Raw genomic sequence first — 16,380 nt, 5'->3', positions numbered from 1 at the left:
GAAATGACAAAGGAGATGTCAGAATTCCATAAAAGTGGACTTGGGAAATTAGGGCTATCGCCTCACTTTCATCTTATTGGAAGTTTCCAGATGTTGGTGCCTACTTTAAAGCAGCACTCTCTAGCGGAAATACGATGTGAACCACATGTGGAATTTAAAATTCTCTGGTACTCATATTCCAATAGGTATAACAAGCCAGGTCGCCATGGCTCCGTGGCTGAGCGTTGACCTATGAACCAGGAGGTCATGGTTTGATTCCCGGTCAGGGCACATGCCCAGGTTGCGGGCTTGATCCCCAGTGTGGGGCATGCAGGAGGCAGCTGATCCGTGATTCTCTCTCATCATTGATGTTTCTCTCTCTCCCTCTCTCTCTCTCTCTCCCTTCCTCTCTGAAATCAATAAAAATATATTTTTAAAAAGACATAACAAAACAGGTGAAATTCATTTTAGTCATTTATTTTATTTAGCCCATTATCCAGACCATATCACTTCACCATGTCATCAACATAAAATTATTGAGACATTTACCCTTTCTTTGGTTTTGTTCTTGAAACCCAGGGTGTGTCACACCCAGAGCACATCCCAGTGCCATGAGCCACAGGTGAGGGCTCAGCAGCCACATGTGGCCAGTCTCTCCTGCGTGGGACAGGGTAGCATGAGAAGCTAAGGGTATCTGTGGGGCTCTCAACCATGTATCTGCGAGTGTACTTTAGAGAAACCGCTCGATCAGGAGTTTAAATAAGCATTTCAAAGAAATGTACTCGGTGCCCATTCTGTGAGCACGCTGAATTCAAACGTCACGTGACCTCTCTCTGTCTAAGGTCTTATAAGAGCCCGCCTGCCCCCGCCCTCGCCCTCGCCCTCGCCCTCGCCCCCTCCGTGTTGCTGAGGCCAGTGGAGGCTTCAGTAAGTGAGCGTGCCAGCCGCTGGCAGAGGCTCCTGTACATAGGCCCAGGTGGGTGTCAAGGAGAGTCCTCCAGATGCCTGGGTGGCCCGGGTGTCTCAGAGGGGAGGGGCCGGCCTGCAGAGGGCCTGGGGTCAGACACAGCGTCCTGGTGCCGGCATGGTCCCCGGGCCTGCCTGAAGTTTCTTAAACCTCCCCGAATTGTTGTCTTTGGCAGCAAACAGGTATGTATGGCTACCAGGAGGTTCCTCAGGACAAAATGTGCCGACACAGCTCTTTGCGAGTTTGGCCTTGAAGGAGGTAGATGGTGATGATAAAAGGGCAGCGCAGGTCCAGCGCGGGAGCTCGGCTTCCGCAGCCACCGGCCAGCTCGCCTCCCAGGCCGCCCGCCAAGGGAAGCACACGATTAATCCCTGTTTTGCTTAAAACATTGCTTTTTTCTAAGTAATCCTTATGGGATAGCATCTCTGGCGTATCTCTTCGCTGGCTTAGCAGTTTTCTGATTTTTTCTTTGGCTGGACCTCTCTTATCTCACGGATATTTACTCAACTCAGGGATTCTCTGCGGTCCTTTGGGGAAAGCGAGTTATGCTAATTATTTATCCTTCGGCACAACTTATTGAGTGCCTGCTCCTCTTCCAAGAGCCAGCTCCAGAGGCTCTGGTGTGTGTGTGTGTGGGGGGGGGAAGGGGGCAGCTGGCATCCCAGGGTGCCCTTGGCTCCGCGCACCACCTGGCTGGCTCCGTGGGCAGCTCGTATATCTGTGTGCATCGCGCTTCCTGCGGCATCGTCTTTCCGTCCGAGCCTTGCAGACGGGTGAGCCGAGGTGCTAGGGAGATGCCCGACCGTGGCGGGGGCGCAGGAAAACACCAGCCCCCCACCCCCCCGTTTCATCTTGCACACCCAGCAGCGGAAGTTCTTCAGCACCCGCCTCCCAGCGTGCACTCCGCTCCCGGACCAGGTGCCCTGTGCTGGCGGAGGGAGCGAGGCTCTGCTCCCACAAGGGGCCCTGTGCTAATGTCAGCACTCCTCGCTCCTGGCCGCGGCCTGGGGCCTCCTCCCAGCGCACCCCCCCAATTCAGAACAGAATTTTGTCGCTATGGGCTATTGACTTTCTGTCTCCGCTGATAATAGTCAGTCGATTCTGGGAACTCATTGGAGTGAGTTCGTAACCGAATGAATGCAAAACAGGCCCCACCTGTCGTTCCACGTGTTGGTTTTTAAACAGGCAGATCCTGATTTTCCTTTTCCGTTGACACATCATTTTTGACAACAAAATCGTCACCGGGGAATAGAAATGTCCCCACACTCATTTTCCAGACAGCCTTCACCTTAGCATCCGTCCTTCACGGGCAAACCTCTGTGTGAACAGGAAGTGACGTTCACGCTCGGAATCCCTGGGCGGCAGGCCGGGGTCATCGGGTTTGGCGCTTACCATTGGGCCACAGCAGCAGACCTGTCCCTGAGCCGGGCAGGCAGGTGGGTGAGTCCCTGGGAAAACATCTGCGGGATCCTGAGGGCGAGGCGGATCGAAGCAGAAGCATTTGAATGGGGCTTTCACAACATCACGGCATCGGCTGACACAGCCCGCGTGCCTCGGACGCTGGTGCTGCTGTGCACGTCATGGATGTTTATGGTGGACAGCACCTCGTGTGATGGGCTGGTTAGGGGGATGCGGCCAGTGTGTGTGGCGGGTCCCTGACCGGGGAGACTGGGCTCTGACGCATCGGTGGACCTGGGGAGGCCCCGGGGTGGGCAGGGAAGTGTATTTTGTGACACCTCACGATAAGGGCTTCCCGACAACCTCATGGAAAGCTGAAACCCACCTTCCGATTCTCAGTCCTCTCTCCCCGCCCGGTTCTCCACGGTGCCACCAGCCTTCATACAAAGCAAACCAACCAGAAGGGCGTAGAGCGCGTGCCCTCCCCGCCTGGCAGGTGTGCTCCTGATTCTGTGGGCCGCGCTCTGTCCCTGGGAGCTAAGCGGGCGTGGCATCAAGCCAGCCAACGAGGCACCGTTGGCCCAATGGCATGCCGTGCGGGCAGAGGTGGTTTTGTGATCTGCTTTGCTCACTGAGCACATCGGAGCCGTCCCTGCACACCGCGTGTTCCTCCCCACACGACCGTACCGGCTGCTGCAGTCTCGCTGGGTGGACGCACATACTACCGCTGTTATTTCTAGTTTCTTGCTATTAACCTCTGTCTTAAGGCATCAGACATGGGGATGGATTACAGGAAGGGAAATGCCAGATTAAATAAGTTGTGAACTGTATTAAGATTTTTAAAAACACGTTTCCAGATTGCTTTCCAGAGCTGAGCGCACGAGATTTCCACCATCAGTATAAGCTGGTACCTACACCACGTTTCTTAGAAGCCACATTATTCCAGGGACTGAGGGTTCCTGTTTTATTTATTTATTTTATTTAAGCTTTACAGAGACAGCAGAGAAAAAGACGGCTTTCAAATTCTCCTACAATGCCAAAAAATCCAAGCTGGAATCTCTATTTGCAGCCTGACCCCTCACAAGGAGCTGCCAAGCCGAGAGCGGTTGGGTCTCCCCACGGTGGTGGCCAGTTGGGTGGCAGCCATGTGCCCAGGGCCCTCTCCACCCCCAGCACAGCTCCCCTCTCCAAGCTTCCCCCCGCCCCCCACGGTGCCTGTGCTGGTCCCTGGCCCCTCTCAGCTCCTGCCCCCAGCATCACCTCTGATTTTGCGCGGCCCTGCATCTGGCCCCTTCTGTGAGGGGCTGGTGACTGTCCGCGCGGCGGCCCGCGGACCCTCACAGAGCTGTGTGCTCTGTCACCTGGACAGTGGAGAACTCCTCACTTTCTCTCTGGGACAGTGGCACACGGTGTCCACTTCCAAGAAAGAGGGCTGGCCCCGCTCTTGTTTTCTGTGCTCGTGTGTTGCATCATGAAATGGCATCTGTCTCCCCTGGCCACCGGTGTCCCCTGCTGACCTCCTGTCCCTCTTCCGCAGGTGGTTGCCACAACAGCCTTAAGCCCGTCGGCAGCAGCCCCGCCATCGCCATCGCCGCCACTGCCGCAGCCATGGTCTCCGTGGACGCTGAGGGACTCGGGGGCCCATCCCCCTCCAGCGCGCAGCCCTGCCACTTCCTGACGCTGGCACCCATCAAAATCCCCCTGCGGACTGTCCCCTTCCCTGGTAAGCGAGAGCACGCTCTCAGAGCCTTGAGTCGGTTCCAAAAGGCACAGTAAGAAGCATGAGGTGGGACCAGCCAGCCCGCAGGTGCCCGGCTCCCTGAGTCCTGGAGCTGTGGGGCAGCCAGGCTGGCCCAGGGGCGGGTGCGGGGGGGTGGTGGGCAGGGCAGGAGGTATACAGGTTTGCTCATTATCCATCTACACAGAGGGACGCGGGTCCACTCAACAAGGCTTTGTTCCGTCATCCCGGGCCTTTTCTGCCATAAAGCAAAGTTCCCAGTTTCTGTTTGAGAAATGCCACTTCCCTTGCTAACACGTTAGGGGAGGGGACACGTAGGGGACAGGGCACGGCCCTGAGAAGTTGGAGATTTTCTTACACAGACACGAAGGGAAACAAGGCAGCGTGCTAGAAGGTAGTCAGGCGTCTCAGCCAACACAACGCGAAGACGTGCGCTGTGGGTGCGTACGGAGCGCTCGGCCGCCTGTGAGACCAGCTGGCCTTGCAGCTGGGCCTGTTCGGAGTGCGGGGTCGGGGTCCAGGTTGGGGTCCCGCCCACCACGCAGGGCCTCTGTGGAAGCCACCGAAGGCTGTGGGCGTGCAGGCCGGGCCGGGCTGGCGTCTAAGGCGTTGAGTCTGGGTGTCGTGGGGTGCTCTTCTGAAAAGGCCTCAGGTGGCTCAGGGGCGGACATCCCCGTGTCCTGCACGGTGCCCAGTGCCCGATGCCCGATGCCCGCGGGGGCTTAGGAGGGAAGAGGGAGGCCCGGTCCTGATCGGTGGCGACTCCATTGTCCACACGTGTTCACAGTGTACACGGGCGTCTGTGAACTGTGACCACTCCGTCATGTGTCCACGCCATCCTTGTGAACGCACGGTCAGGTCCCTTCCTTACATGTAGCAAAAGCCACGTGAATTTGGAATGACATTTACTAAGTACCCAAGTCTCCTGGGCAAGTGCTCTTTAATTTTAGCTTTCTTTGTGATTCGATAAGACTGAAACAGAAGTTCTGCAGAGTTCTAATATTGATTGTACCCTGGAGAGAGTGTTAGAATTCTTTTTAAAAAATATATATATTTTATTGATTTTTTACAGAGCAGAAGGGAGAGGGAGAGAGAGTTAGAAACATCGATGAGAGAGAAACATCAATCAGCTGCCTCCTGCACACCCCCTAATGGGGATGTGCCCGCAACCAAGGTACATGCCCTTGACTGGAATTGAACCTGAGACCCTTGAGTCCCAACCCAACGCTCTATCCACTGAGCCAAACCGGTTAGGGCTAGAATTCTTTTAAAAAAATATGTTTTTATTGATTTCAGAGAGGAAGAGAGAAGGAGAGAGAGATAGAAACATCAATGATGAGAGAGAATCATGGATTGGCTGCCTTCTGCATATCCCCTACTGGGGATCAAGCTCACAGCCCAGGCATGTGCCCTGACTGGGAATCGAATCATGACCTCCTAGTTCATAGGTCGACGCTCAACCACTGAGCCATGCCGGTTGGGCTAGGATACTAATTCTAGTACTAGTATCATTAGTTGCTTGGTTATCAGCAATAACAAATACCACTGGATTGTTACATGTATGAGTTCTAGGTAGAAAGAGAAATAGCCTCGCTGTCTCCAGTGTGGGGGTGCTTCTGCTTTGCTCACCTGGTTTCTGGTAACTCTAACGTGGCCTTCTCAGCACGGGCCCCTGGCTTCCATAGTTCTCTACCAGGTTGATAAGTTAGCTGGTCAGCAGAACGTTGTACTCTCAAGAACAGAATCTTACTTCTATTTCGGCATGTTACTGAGCATGCATTTGGCGTGTGATGGGGAAATGAGTAAGCCACAGAGATAATCTCTTGCGTGGAACATAATTTGCAGCCGGGTCAAGATCCATCAATCCATTGGCGCTTATTAAGGATGACTTACTGTGTTTCAAGAAAGTTACTCTGAGGGAGAACTGAACACCGTGGTGCTCAGGGGTAGCTTCACTCCCGGGTCTCTCACGGGATTTATGAAGTGGCGCCCTCACCAGGCACCTCTCCTGGCTGCCTTTTGTAAGGCTCTGTAATCACATAATGTGCCTTCGGGTAGAAACCAGAGAGGCCTCGGCTTGGCTCTGTCTGGGAGATACCTGCCCAGACGCTGTCAGAGAGATGGAAGGGGTGGGCTCATAGGCGGCTTCTAACATGGCCTTTACAGTATTTGCTGTGGTCTAGTTCCTGGGAACCTGGCTTTACCGAGGAGACACCTGGGTGATGCTGAAATGCAGGCTGGAGGCTGGGTCTGGACCATGGACCCCAGCCAGGGGTGGCTTATCCCCAGCATCAGGGGTGACAGGTGCCCCCAGTGAGGGGGTCTTTGGGCGATGTGACTTCCGATAGTGTTTTCCTGGCTCTCTCCTCTTGGCCTCAGCGGGAGGCATGGGAGTGAGACTGGCCAGAGTCCCGGTGAACACCTTTACCCAACGTCCCTTGAGAGCCAGGGCTTGAGGGACATGGCGGGACCAAGGGGTGTCTGTCAGGGCTGCTTTGAACTGTCAGCAGCCCCACAAATGAGGTTCTGTGAGACGGAAGAGCAGACTCCCCTGGTGAACATCATCAGTGGGGTTCGGGCGGCCTGCTGGGCAATCCCTGCCGCCCTGAACATAGGGGGCCTAGAGGGGGCGGGAGGAAGCGAGGACGGCATTACTAGCACAGCAGAGCTCATAAACCACGACTGTGCAGATCTCTGTGGGATTTGCTGCACGTTCAAGCTGATCTTATAAAAGCACGTGAACTTTAACGTCGCTGCGATGAATACTCCTGTTTGCACTTAGAAGATCACTCCCATGAGCCAGGTAGCCTCGGAGCCCCACACGGCTCAGCTTTGGGGTTCTCAGCGGGGCTGGAGGCTGGGGGCTCGGGATGCTCGCCCCAGGGCACATTTGGCAATGGCTGGGACCTTTTGGGGGTTGCTATTGGGATGTAATTCTAGTGGGTAGAGACCAGTGGTTCTGCCCCACATTCTACAACACCCAGGACAGCGCCCCCGTGGTGAAGAGCTATCTGGCCCCAAATGTTAGCAGTGCCTCTGTCGGGAAACGGCGGTGCGTATTCTAGAATTCCACGTAGATGGTGGGAACCCGCATTGGGGTGTGGACGGTCTGCCCTCATCGGGAGAGTCAGTGACCCAGTGAGTGAAGGGCTTCGAAGGAAGTAGGCGGGGTGCTGGGAAGGCCAGCATGTTACTCTAACATTACAGGCCTCTAGCGTGACTTAGAGTCCAAAGAGGGTACGTGTTGAAAGAACCCATGACCCGTTCCAACGTCCACCATCAGCTGTGCTTCCTCTGCCCGCGTGGCCCGGCCCCTGCAGCCAAGTTTGTCCCTGCGGTTGCTGTGCTCAGGGACCCGTGCTTTCCTGGTGCCTGCTGGCCTCCTGCTCACCCCCGTGTGTTCACACCTGTCCCCCGCCCTAGGCTGTCAGTCATTTGCTGGTGGGCTGCCCCGGGCACTGGGGTCGCGCTCACACGTCGGCTCCATGCGTGACTCCACGGCAGCTTCCCAGGCTCCCGTGACCATTCTCCACTTTGTATATTAGCAGGTTGCGTAACCTATTCACCTTCTCACAGAATTTCTTTTTTTTATTTTTATTCCTCACCCGAGCCTATGTTCTTATTGGCTGAGAAAGAGAGAGAGGAAAGGAGAGAGAGAGAAACATTGATGTGAGAGAGACACATCGATCAGCCAGTTCCTGTACGCACCCAGACCAGGGACAGAACCTGCAACCTGGGTGTGTGCCTTGACAGGAGACTGACCCCAGGACCTTCCAGTACATGGGACAATGCTCAACCAACTGAGCCACACTGGCCAGGGCCACAGAACTTCGAATGCTCCCTTAGCTAGAAGGGACTTGGGGGCCCATCCCCCTCCAGATCTGCCCCTGAATCCGAGGGGAGGTAGCAGGCGGTGGGCACAGCGGGGTTACCTGCAGGTGTGGGCTGTGACGGAGGAGCTGGCCGATGGGAGATGGTGGCAGTGGGTGCCTCCTCTCCCTTCTCCCCAAGCAGGTCTCAGCAACACAGCCTTCCTCATTTCTGACCCCTCCCTTACGCCCTAGAACTTCGGGTGCAAGCACAAACACTTTCGGGGGGAAACGTATCTGGCACCCTGTGTATTTCCTGGTGTGTAAGGGGGAGGTGCAGTTTCCCGAGGGGAGAAAGACAGACCCGCGGGAGGGATTGTTGTGGAGCACGGCCCACTGTCCCCATCTCTGGGAGGGTCCTCAGACTCGTCATGTTTCTGTTGTTAATTCTCGCCAGAGAATATTTTCCCATTGATTTTTAGTGAGAGTGGAAGGGAGGGGGAGAGGCAGAGAGACAGAAACATCAGTGTGAGAGAGACACGTCGATTGGTTGCCTCCTGCACACACCCCCTAACCAGGGCTGGGGTTGAGCCTGCAACTGAGGCACGTGCCCCCTGCACACCCCCTAACCAGGGCTGGAGTTGAGCCTGCAACTGAGGCACGTGCCCCCTGCACACCCCCTAACCAGGGCTGGAGTTGAGCCTGCAACTGAGGCACGTGCCCTTGACCGGAATGGAACCCAAGACCCTTCCGTCTGCAGGCTGACGCTCTACCCATTGGCCCGCTAGGGGCCAGACCTGCGTTCTGAGTGTCCACAGCCGCCCCGGCCCGGGTGACAGGTGGGCGCCACCTGCGGAAGGAGATGACATCGCTGGGGCGAGCCTCGGGTTAAGAATGTCGGTGGTTCTTTTTAACGCTCTGCCCACCATTTCGTAAGCATTCCGGAGAAAGAGGGAGGATGTGGGGGGGTGGCGGCCACCGTGGAGTCATTACCACCCCGCACAGCGAGGAGGCAGAGCCATCTGCCCGGGAAGCCGCTCGCCACCTGTCCTCCGCTCCAGGGCGTGTGAGTGGCTGACTGTGACATCCTGTCCTGCCACCGAGCAGCTGGGAAGTGACTCTGTGTCTCCCCGTCTCAGTAACGCACCCACCGAGCCACACGGTGAGTCAGGAAGTCCCCGTGCCAGGACCCGCGGGCGCAGCCGATCCGTGGCTGTGGCCCCTCATTGGAGAACCCGTGGGTGGGCAGCAGGCACCGAACAGCCACCGGCGGATGCAGCCTCTTCCTTTTTGTTTTTTGTTAAATCCAGGAATTGTTTCCTCTCCCCTGCCATGAAAAATGTCATAATACATATTAACATTTCAGAGAGGCTCCGAGCTAAGAATAGCATCGCAGCACAATTACTCACACTCCAGAGTGTCTGAGCCTCAGCTGGCTCCTGCGGGAAGGACAGCTGTGTTTCTAACACAGGGACTGAGCAGCTCTCGGGAGGAAAAATATTGGATTTAAACAACCTGGGAACAAAGACGGGGGCTAATTTGTTTCCACGAATGAACTCCTCTGCAGGATGCGAGCTCCGCGTGGCCACACTGGCACTGCCACACTTCTTTCTCCTCACCCGAGGATGTGTTTTTGTTGATTTTAGAGAGAGATGAAGGAAGAGAGATAGAGTGAGGTGGGGGGGGCATGTGCACCTTAGGCGTGTAAGGAGCAGAGTTTTGTAAACGGGGAGCCCCTTGCTGGAATGCAGGCGGGGAGCCCCCATTCCGTGGCAACTTCCTGCGGTGGGAACTCCGGGCTCGGCATTAGCCGTCTCCACTCTTAGCTTCCAGCCACTGTTGGAAAGCAAACTGGAAATACGTCATGCACGTAACAGCACGCACGTGCTTGTGCAAGTGTACAGAACGCTAGACAACAGGCCTGAGACGTCCCTCTGAGCCTAAGGAAGGGGCGTCGCCCTGCCCTGATGCGGGGAGCCCCGGCTCCTGCGGGCCAGGGCCAGCCGCTCCCTGGAGGTGCCAGTCACCTCTCCCAGCCTTAGAAACGTGCGCCCAGGTGTGTGCGGCTCTAGCAATCGCTGCGGAGCTGCGGCTTTCCTGCGTTTCGCATCGGTGTGATCATCGTTCACGCGTTCTTCTGTGATGGCCTTTTTTCGCTCCAAATGACGTGTCTTTAAAAAGCCATTCCCGCCCGTGCTTCTAGCTGTAAGGCAGTCTCGTCCACGTTGGTGTTGCATTTGTTTGTACCCGTGACTCCGCCCAGTACCTGGCCCTGCTGAGAACGGTTCGTTCCCTGTGAGAGGTGAACCCAGGCTGCTGCTAAGGGGACCTACAGGAGGAGAATCTGTCACCCCAGCTACACCCGTGTGCCCGTGAGAGCACGCACGTCCTCACATGCACGCGCTCCCGAGTGATAGGGTAAGTGCATGGGCTGGGTGTGTTGTCCGGTGACTTGGGCCACGCGGGGCGCTGGCAATAGGTGCTGCGCTGTGTGTGTGTGTGTGTGTGTGTGTAGGGGGGGTGGGGGGCGGCGTTTAGAGGGAGGCGGATTGGAGAACCATCGGGAGAAGCGTGAGGGCCCAGCCCCGTGGTGGATTAGGATGGACGGCGGGCGGAGTAGGAGAATCAGCGCTGAAACCCGCTGTGCGTCTGCTGGGGCTCAAGGCCTCGTCCCCGCTCATGTTCATCCCTGTCGTTGGATCTGGTGTCATTTCTGGTTGTGAACGCCTGTGTCCCATACACCTGGCCTTGTTTCTGTACCTGAGGGGCTCACCCGGGTGGGTGTGCTGTTGGTGGTTAAGGTCCTTTCGGGCGAGAAGCGTATAAACACAGGCCAGGCCGAGTGGGTGAAGCTGCTTTACACACACGTTTCAAAATGTGATGATCGTGGGCAAGAACATGCCGATGTCCTTCCCGCAGCTCACACACAGGCCTCACTCCCCAGCCCTCACTGAGGAGCGGTGGACAGAAGTGAGCTCACCCGCCAGCCACGCTCACCTGCTGACAGCTGAGCTTCAGAAACGTGCAACCAGGGGCTTGAAGTAACACTGTGGCCATGGGGCCCAGGCCAACCAAAGCACGGGGTGATGCTGACAGGTGGCACCTGTAGGTGTTTCTCTTTCCGCGTCCAGCACGAAAAGAGAGCCGGTCCAGTTCCCGAGTAGAGGAGCTGGGGATTGAGGAGTAAAAGAAAGAAAAAGACCAGACACAGAGATAGAAGAAAAAAGCTGGGACCGGGTGGGACCACCGTCCTCTCTGATGGAGGGACAGGGATCCAGAGCCAATCCAGCAAGTTTATTTTATACCCCAAATACCGGGAAGTTTCACCAAAAGTTAGGATCAAAGGAGATTATTTGCATTCTTGAGTAGGCCCGAGCATTCCTGGTGCTTGCCTGAATTTACATATCAAAGCCCGCTCCAGACACCTGGGCAAAGGTGAGAGTCAGTGCTGATAACACATCTGCCTTTTTGGTAAATGTGTATCCAAGATGCGGCTCTGCCTGTTGCCTTGGGTTCACCTGACAATAGTTTAAAGAATGCCCATGTGCCTTCCCAGGTGCTGTCTACAGGCACCCTCAGTCTGCACACCGCCCGCCACGGGGGCTCCACCCCCAGGCCTCCCACTGGGTCCTGGGCAGCCGTCCTGACGCCCCTCTCAGCCCAAGGAGCACAGCTCCCTTCTCACACTGGAAGGGTCAGGGAATGTCTCCCCAATTTCACAGCACGCACACACGCACATGGACACACATGTACGCACACACATGCACACACGTGCACATCCACACACATGGACACATGCACACACGCACATGCACACACATGCACACACGGACACATGCATGCACACACACATGCACACATGCTGCATCCCTTCCATCAAGGCCGACCTCAGACCAGCTCTTTGCTAGGACACCAGGTTTAACTATTCACCAGAATGACTCCCCACGGCCGCCTCGGAAGCCCCACCTCTAGTTGGGCTGTTGCCCTTGAAGGCGTGTCCTCTGGGCGGTCACGGCTGCTGACGTGGAGAGCCGTGATTCCGTGGGGTGAGCACGCACATCAAGGAGGAGGCAGCCCCCTCACAGTGAGCTCACAGTGGGCGCTTAGCCGAAGCCGATGTAAACCTCTCGGTGTTTCCCCAATTTATTATTTTAAGCCTGTTAGCAAGCTCTGATGTTGGCTGTTATTTCCAAAAATAATTAATCAGAGACGAGTCCAAAGAATTCCGAGGGGGTTAGGCTTGGCAGGACTGCCTGGCGGGTTACACACTGCAATTAGTACGGCTCCCTCAGCCTCCATCCTCGCGACCCTTTAATTATGTTTCTCCGACACTCTCTCTCGTCTGCGGTGGGGTCACGGTCCCTGTTCCGCACGCTGGTGGCGGTGATGCCCACGACACCCCTCAGAGAGTGTGGGAGGTCCGCCAGCCCTTTGTCAGTGCAGATGTGTTCTGAGAAATTCGGGTCCTTCCACGGGGAGGATGGGACTGAAGTCAGGCTCAGCGCCAGGCCCGGGCCTGTGCGTGATGGACAGTGAGGCCACCCGTCTCTAGGGCCGGAGCTTGTTGGTTCCAGGTACCCAAGAACCGGCCCTGGTGGGTTTCTCTCCACCCCATGCCCACCAGCAGTACCCGTCCTGGTCCCTGCAGAACCCGCCTCATCCTGTGGTCACCCCAGCTCCGCCACGCTGCCGCCCCAAGGCTGGAGTGTCCTTGGGCAGGAAGACAGCTGACCCTCCTGTGCTCAGGAGAAGGGAGATGTGCTACGTCTTTCATGATTCCCAGCCTCACCCCGGGGACGGCGCTGAGACCAGCTCAGCAGCCGAGCAGGCGGGGTGGGGGCCACCTGAGTCCCTTGGTCCGTTAGTCTGTGAATTCACGGAGGGAAAGGATGTTCAGATTGTGACGTGATTTTCCAAAAAAATACGTTTTTATTAATTTTTAGAGAGAGAGGAAGGGAGATAGAAACATCAATCATGAGAGAGAAACATCTTTGATAGGCTGCCTCCTGCATGCCCCCTACTGGCAATTGAGCCTGGCATGTGCCCTGACTGGGAATCGAACCAGCGACCTCTTGGTTTATGGGTCAACGCTCAACCACTGAGCCACACCGACGGGGCGAGATTGTGACATGATTTTAGATGTCATAAATATTAATTAGAGTCATTAATATTAATAAGTGCTGTTCCATGAGATTCCCAACCTCAGGACCACGCTTTGGCATCAGAATCCAGCGGACACCTTTACTCGTCTCTCATTGTTGAAAACCCAGCAGCTGAGGCCAGGGCTTCCTCCAAGTCTCCTTTCGGTTGTTCCCGATTCTCTGCTCTTGCCTGTCACCAGGATATTCCTCCCCGCACCTTTCCGTTCAGTTCCTCTTCTCTCCCCGCACACCAGTCCCTGAGGGCCTTCCTTCCTCAAAGCATCCATCTTCCCGAATCATCCCTCCTGCATCCCGGCAGCTGTGATGCGGGCGGTGTCTGCTGGCTCACAGCCAGGTCTTGGGATTCGGCGTCTCCATTCCTAGTTCATAGCCACACTCGCCCGGAGCATATGCTGCCATAATGTCCCAATAAAAGGAATTTCCAATCTCTTTGATGTTTAAAATTCTCATTTGCCTTCAAACTTGACTGATAGGTTGTCAAGTTTACACAATATTGGCTGGAGTCGTTTTTCTCTTTAAGAAATTGCTCTAACAGTCTTCTGAAATCGGGACTCGCGAAGGGAAGGGCACACTCCATCCGTGTGAGTGTACAGGTGTGTTTTCTTTCTGGAAAAACACTGTGGCAAGGGCACCACATTTCTCTTTGATCTACAGTGGTGTTCTGATGGTATCTACACACTTAAAAATACTAATTCTGTGGAAAAGTCTGTGGGCCTTGTCAACACAAAAATTCATTGTTCTTTACTGCTGGGAAATTCTCTTATTCAACACACACACGTAGACATACACACACAGGTGCTGTGAATATAGATTATAGATTGTATTTTATATTGTGTTACACATTATACTATACACTAGAGGCCTAGTGTATGAAATTCGTGCACGGGGGTGTGTGTCCCTCAGCCCAGCCTGCACCCTCTCCAATCTGGGACCCCTCGAGGGATGTCCGACTGCCTGTTTAGGCCCGATCCTACCAGGTAGGATCATCGGACATCCCTCTCACAATCCAGGACTGCTGGCTCCCAACTGCTCGCCTGCCTGCTGTCCTGATTGCCCCTAACCACTTCTGCCTGCCAGCCTGATCACCCCCTAACCACTCCCCTGCCAGCCTGATTGATGCCTAACTGCTCCTCTGCCAGCTTGTTTGCCCCTAACTGCCCTCCCCTGCAGGCCTGGTCACCCCTAACTGCCCTCCCCTGCAGGCCTGGTCACCCCCAACTGCTCTCCCCTGCAGGCCTGGGTCCCCCCCAACTGCCCTTCCCTGCAGGCCTGGTCGCCCCCAACTTTCCTCCTCTGTCATCCTGGTCACGCCTAACTGCCCTTCCCTGCAGGCTTGATCACCCTCAACTGCCCTCATTTACAGGCCTGGGTCCCTCCCAACTGCCCTCCCCTGCTGGCCTGATCACCCACAACTGCCCTCCCTTGCAGGCCTGGTCCCTCCCAACTGCCCTCCCTTGCTGGCCATCTTGTGGTGGCCATCTTGTGTCCACATGGCAGCAGCCATCTTTGACCAAAGGGTGTCCCGGATCAGGGTGGGGGTTCCCTTGGGGCATGAGGCGGCCTGGGCGAGGGGCCCATGGTGGTTTGCAGGCCAGCCATGCCCCCTGGCAACCCAAGCGGAGGCCCTGGTATCTGGGGTTTATTTATCTTCTACAATTGAAACTTTGTAGCCTGGAGCAGAGCCAAGCCTCCTGCTTGCTCCGTGGCCACAGCCATTTTTGTTGGGATTTATTTATCTTCTATAATTGAAACTTTGTAGAGGAGGCCAAAGCAGACCAGGGCTGTGGGAACTTGGCTTCCTCCATCACTGGGGGCAACCCAAGCCTCCTGCTCTCTTCAGCTCTGTGGCTGCTGCCATTTTTGTTGGGATTTATTTATCTTCTATAATTGAAACTTTGTAGCCTTGAGTGGAGGCCTGGGCCAGCCAGGGCAGGTGGAAAGCTTGGCTTCCTCCATTGCCGGGGAAACCCAAGCCTCCTGCTCTCTCCGTGGCTGCAGCCATCTTGGTTGGGTTAATTTGCATACTTGCTCCTGATTGGCTGGTGGGCGTGGCTTGTGGTTGTAGAGGAGTGATGGTTAATTTGCATATTACTCTTTTATTAGATAGGATTACAACATATGCTATATAGAGTATAATGTGAATACACGTAGTGTGATAGAAATGACATATAAGAGTATGATGTATTCACGTGATATTCACATCTATTACAAACATATTATATGTCATCCCCTCCCCCGTGGGGATGCTTTGTTTCTGGGGTCCCAGCAGGAGGCTGTCAGCTGTCATGGATCGTCCCCCCTCATGTCTTGTTTTTTTCTCTCATCTTCTGTGTCTCTGACTTTCCCCCACATCCTGGGAGGCCTCTGGACCTGTGTTTTCAAAGTGTACGGAACTGGAAGGGAGCCCTTTGCCCCTGAGCACGCCTGTCTGCCCTCGATCGCCATCTGCCCTGCCTGTGGCACCTGGGGCATCTGCTCACCTGTGGATGCAGCATTTGCCCTTTTCCTTTTCGCTTCTCTCTGACTCTCCTCCCCCCCCGCCCCCCGGGGCTCCCATGGATCATTGTAGTCCGTTCTCTGTTGCCGTCTGGCTGGGATGTTGTCCTCCATGTTCTGGGAAGGTTCTTGAAGACCCCATCCCTTCTGAGGGCAATCAGGAGCCCAACGTCTTAAAAAAATTATATATCTATATCTATATCTATATCTATATCTACATCTATATTTAATTTCAGAGTGGAAGTGGAAGGGAGAGGGAGAAATATATAGAAACATTAGTGGGGAGAGAGAATCATCGATCGGCTGCCTCCTACATGACCCCTTCCCGGGGATGGAGCCTGCAACCTGCATGTGCCGTGACCAGGAATCGAACCCTGGTCTCCTGGTTCATAGGTTGATGCTCAACCACTGAGCCACACTGGCCGGGCACCCTGGGAGGGTCTTGACTCCGACCTGAGTCTGGTGTGGCGTCTGCAGGTGAGAAGGGACTCAGCCTTGTCATGCAGAAGCTGGGCATCAGTCACGCGGAGGATTTCTGAGAGCTATCTCCCGGGTGTGTGATGTCATGGTCGTCCAGGTCTCCCCTAACCCCGGGCAGGTGCTGCCCGGCTGCCCTGCCCTCACCTCTGTCTCCGGGCCTTGTTGGGCAGAGCTGGCGCTTTGGCCATCCCTGTGGATGGAAGCCGCTGAGAGTTTGCTAACCGGGTCTGATTATCACCCAACTTGTTTGCGCTGTTCGACCCCTTGTCCAAATCTGCAAACAGCTTTCTTTCGAGATAACAAATAAACAAACAGATAACAGAGGGGCCTACTCATTGTCCCATATGCCTT

At 55.4% G+C, this 16,380-nt stretch overlaps 1 protein-coding gene across 1 annotated transcript in view; it reads left to right on the top strand.

Moving 5' to 3' along the window:
• The window catches only part of TCERG1L (transcription elongation regulator 1 like), a 104,420-nt gene that overhangs the window by 19,704 nt on the left and 68,336 nt on the right, over nucleotides 1-16,380 (top strand). The window contains exon 4 of the mRNA XM_080642069.1: nucleotides 3,882-4,067. Within this exon, the coding sequence (XP_080498195.1) occupies nucleotides 3,882-4,067 (186 nt within the window). The remainder of the gene's footprint in view (nucleotides 1-3,881; nucleotides 4,068-16,380) is intronic.

This window comes from Plecotus auritus, assembly GCF_963455305.1.
Source record: "Plecotus auritus genome assembly, chromosome: 9".
Classification (NCBI taxonomy): Eukaryota; Metazoa; Chordata; class Mammalia; order Chiroptera; family Vespertilionidae; genus Plecotus; species Plecotus auritus.
This window is presented reverse-complemented; position numbering and strand designations above follow the sequence as displayed.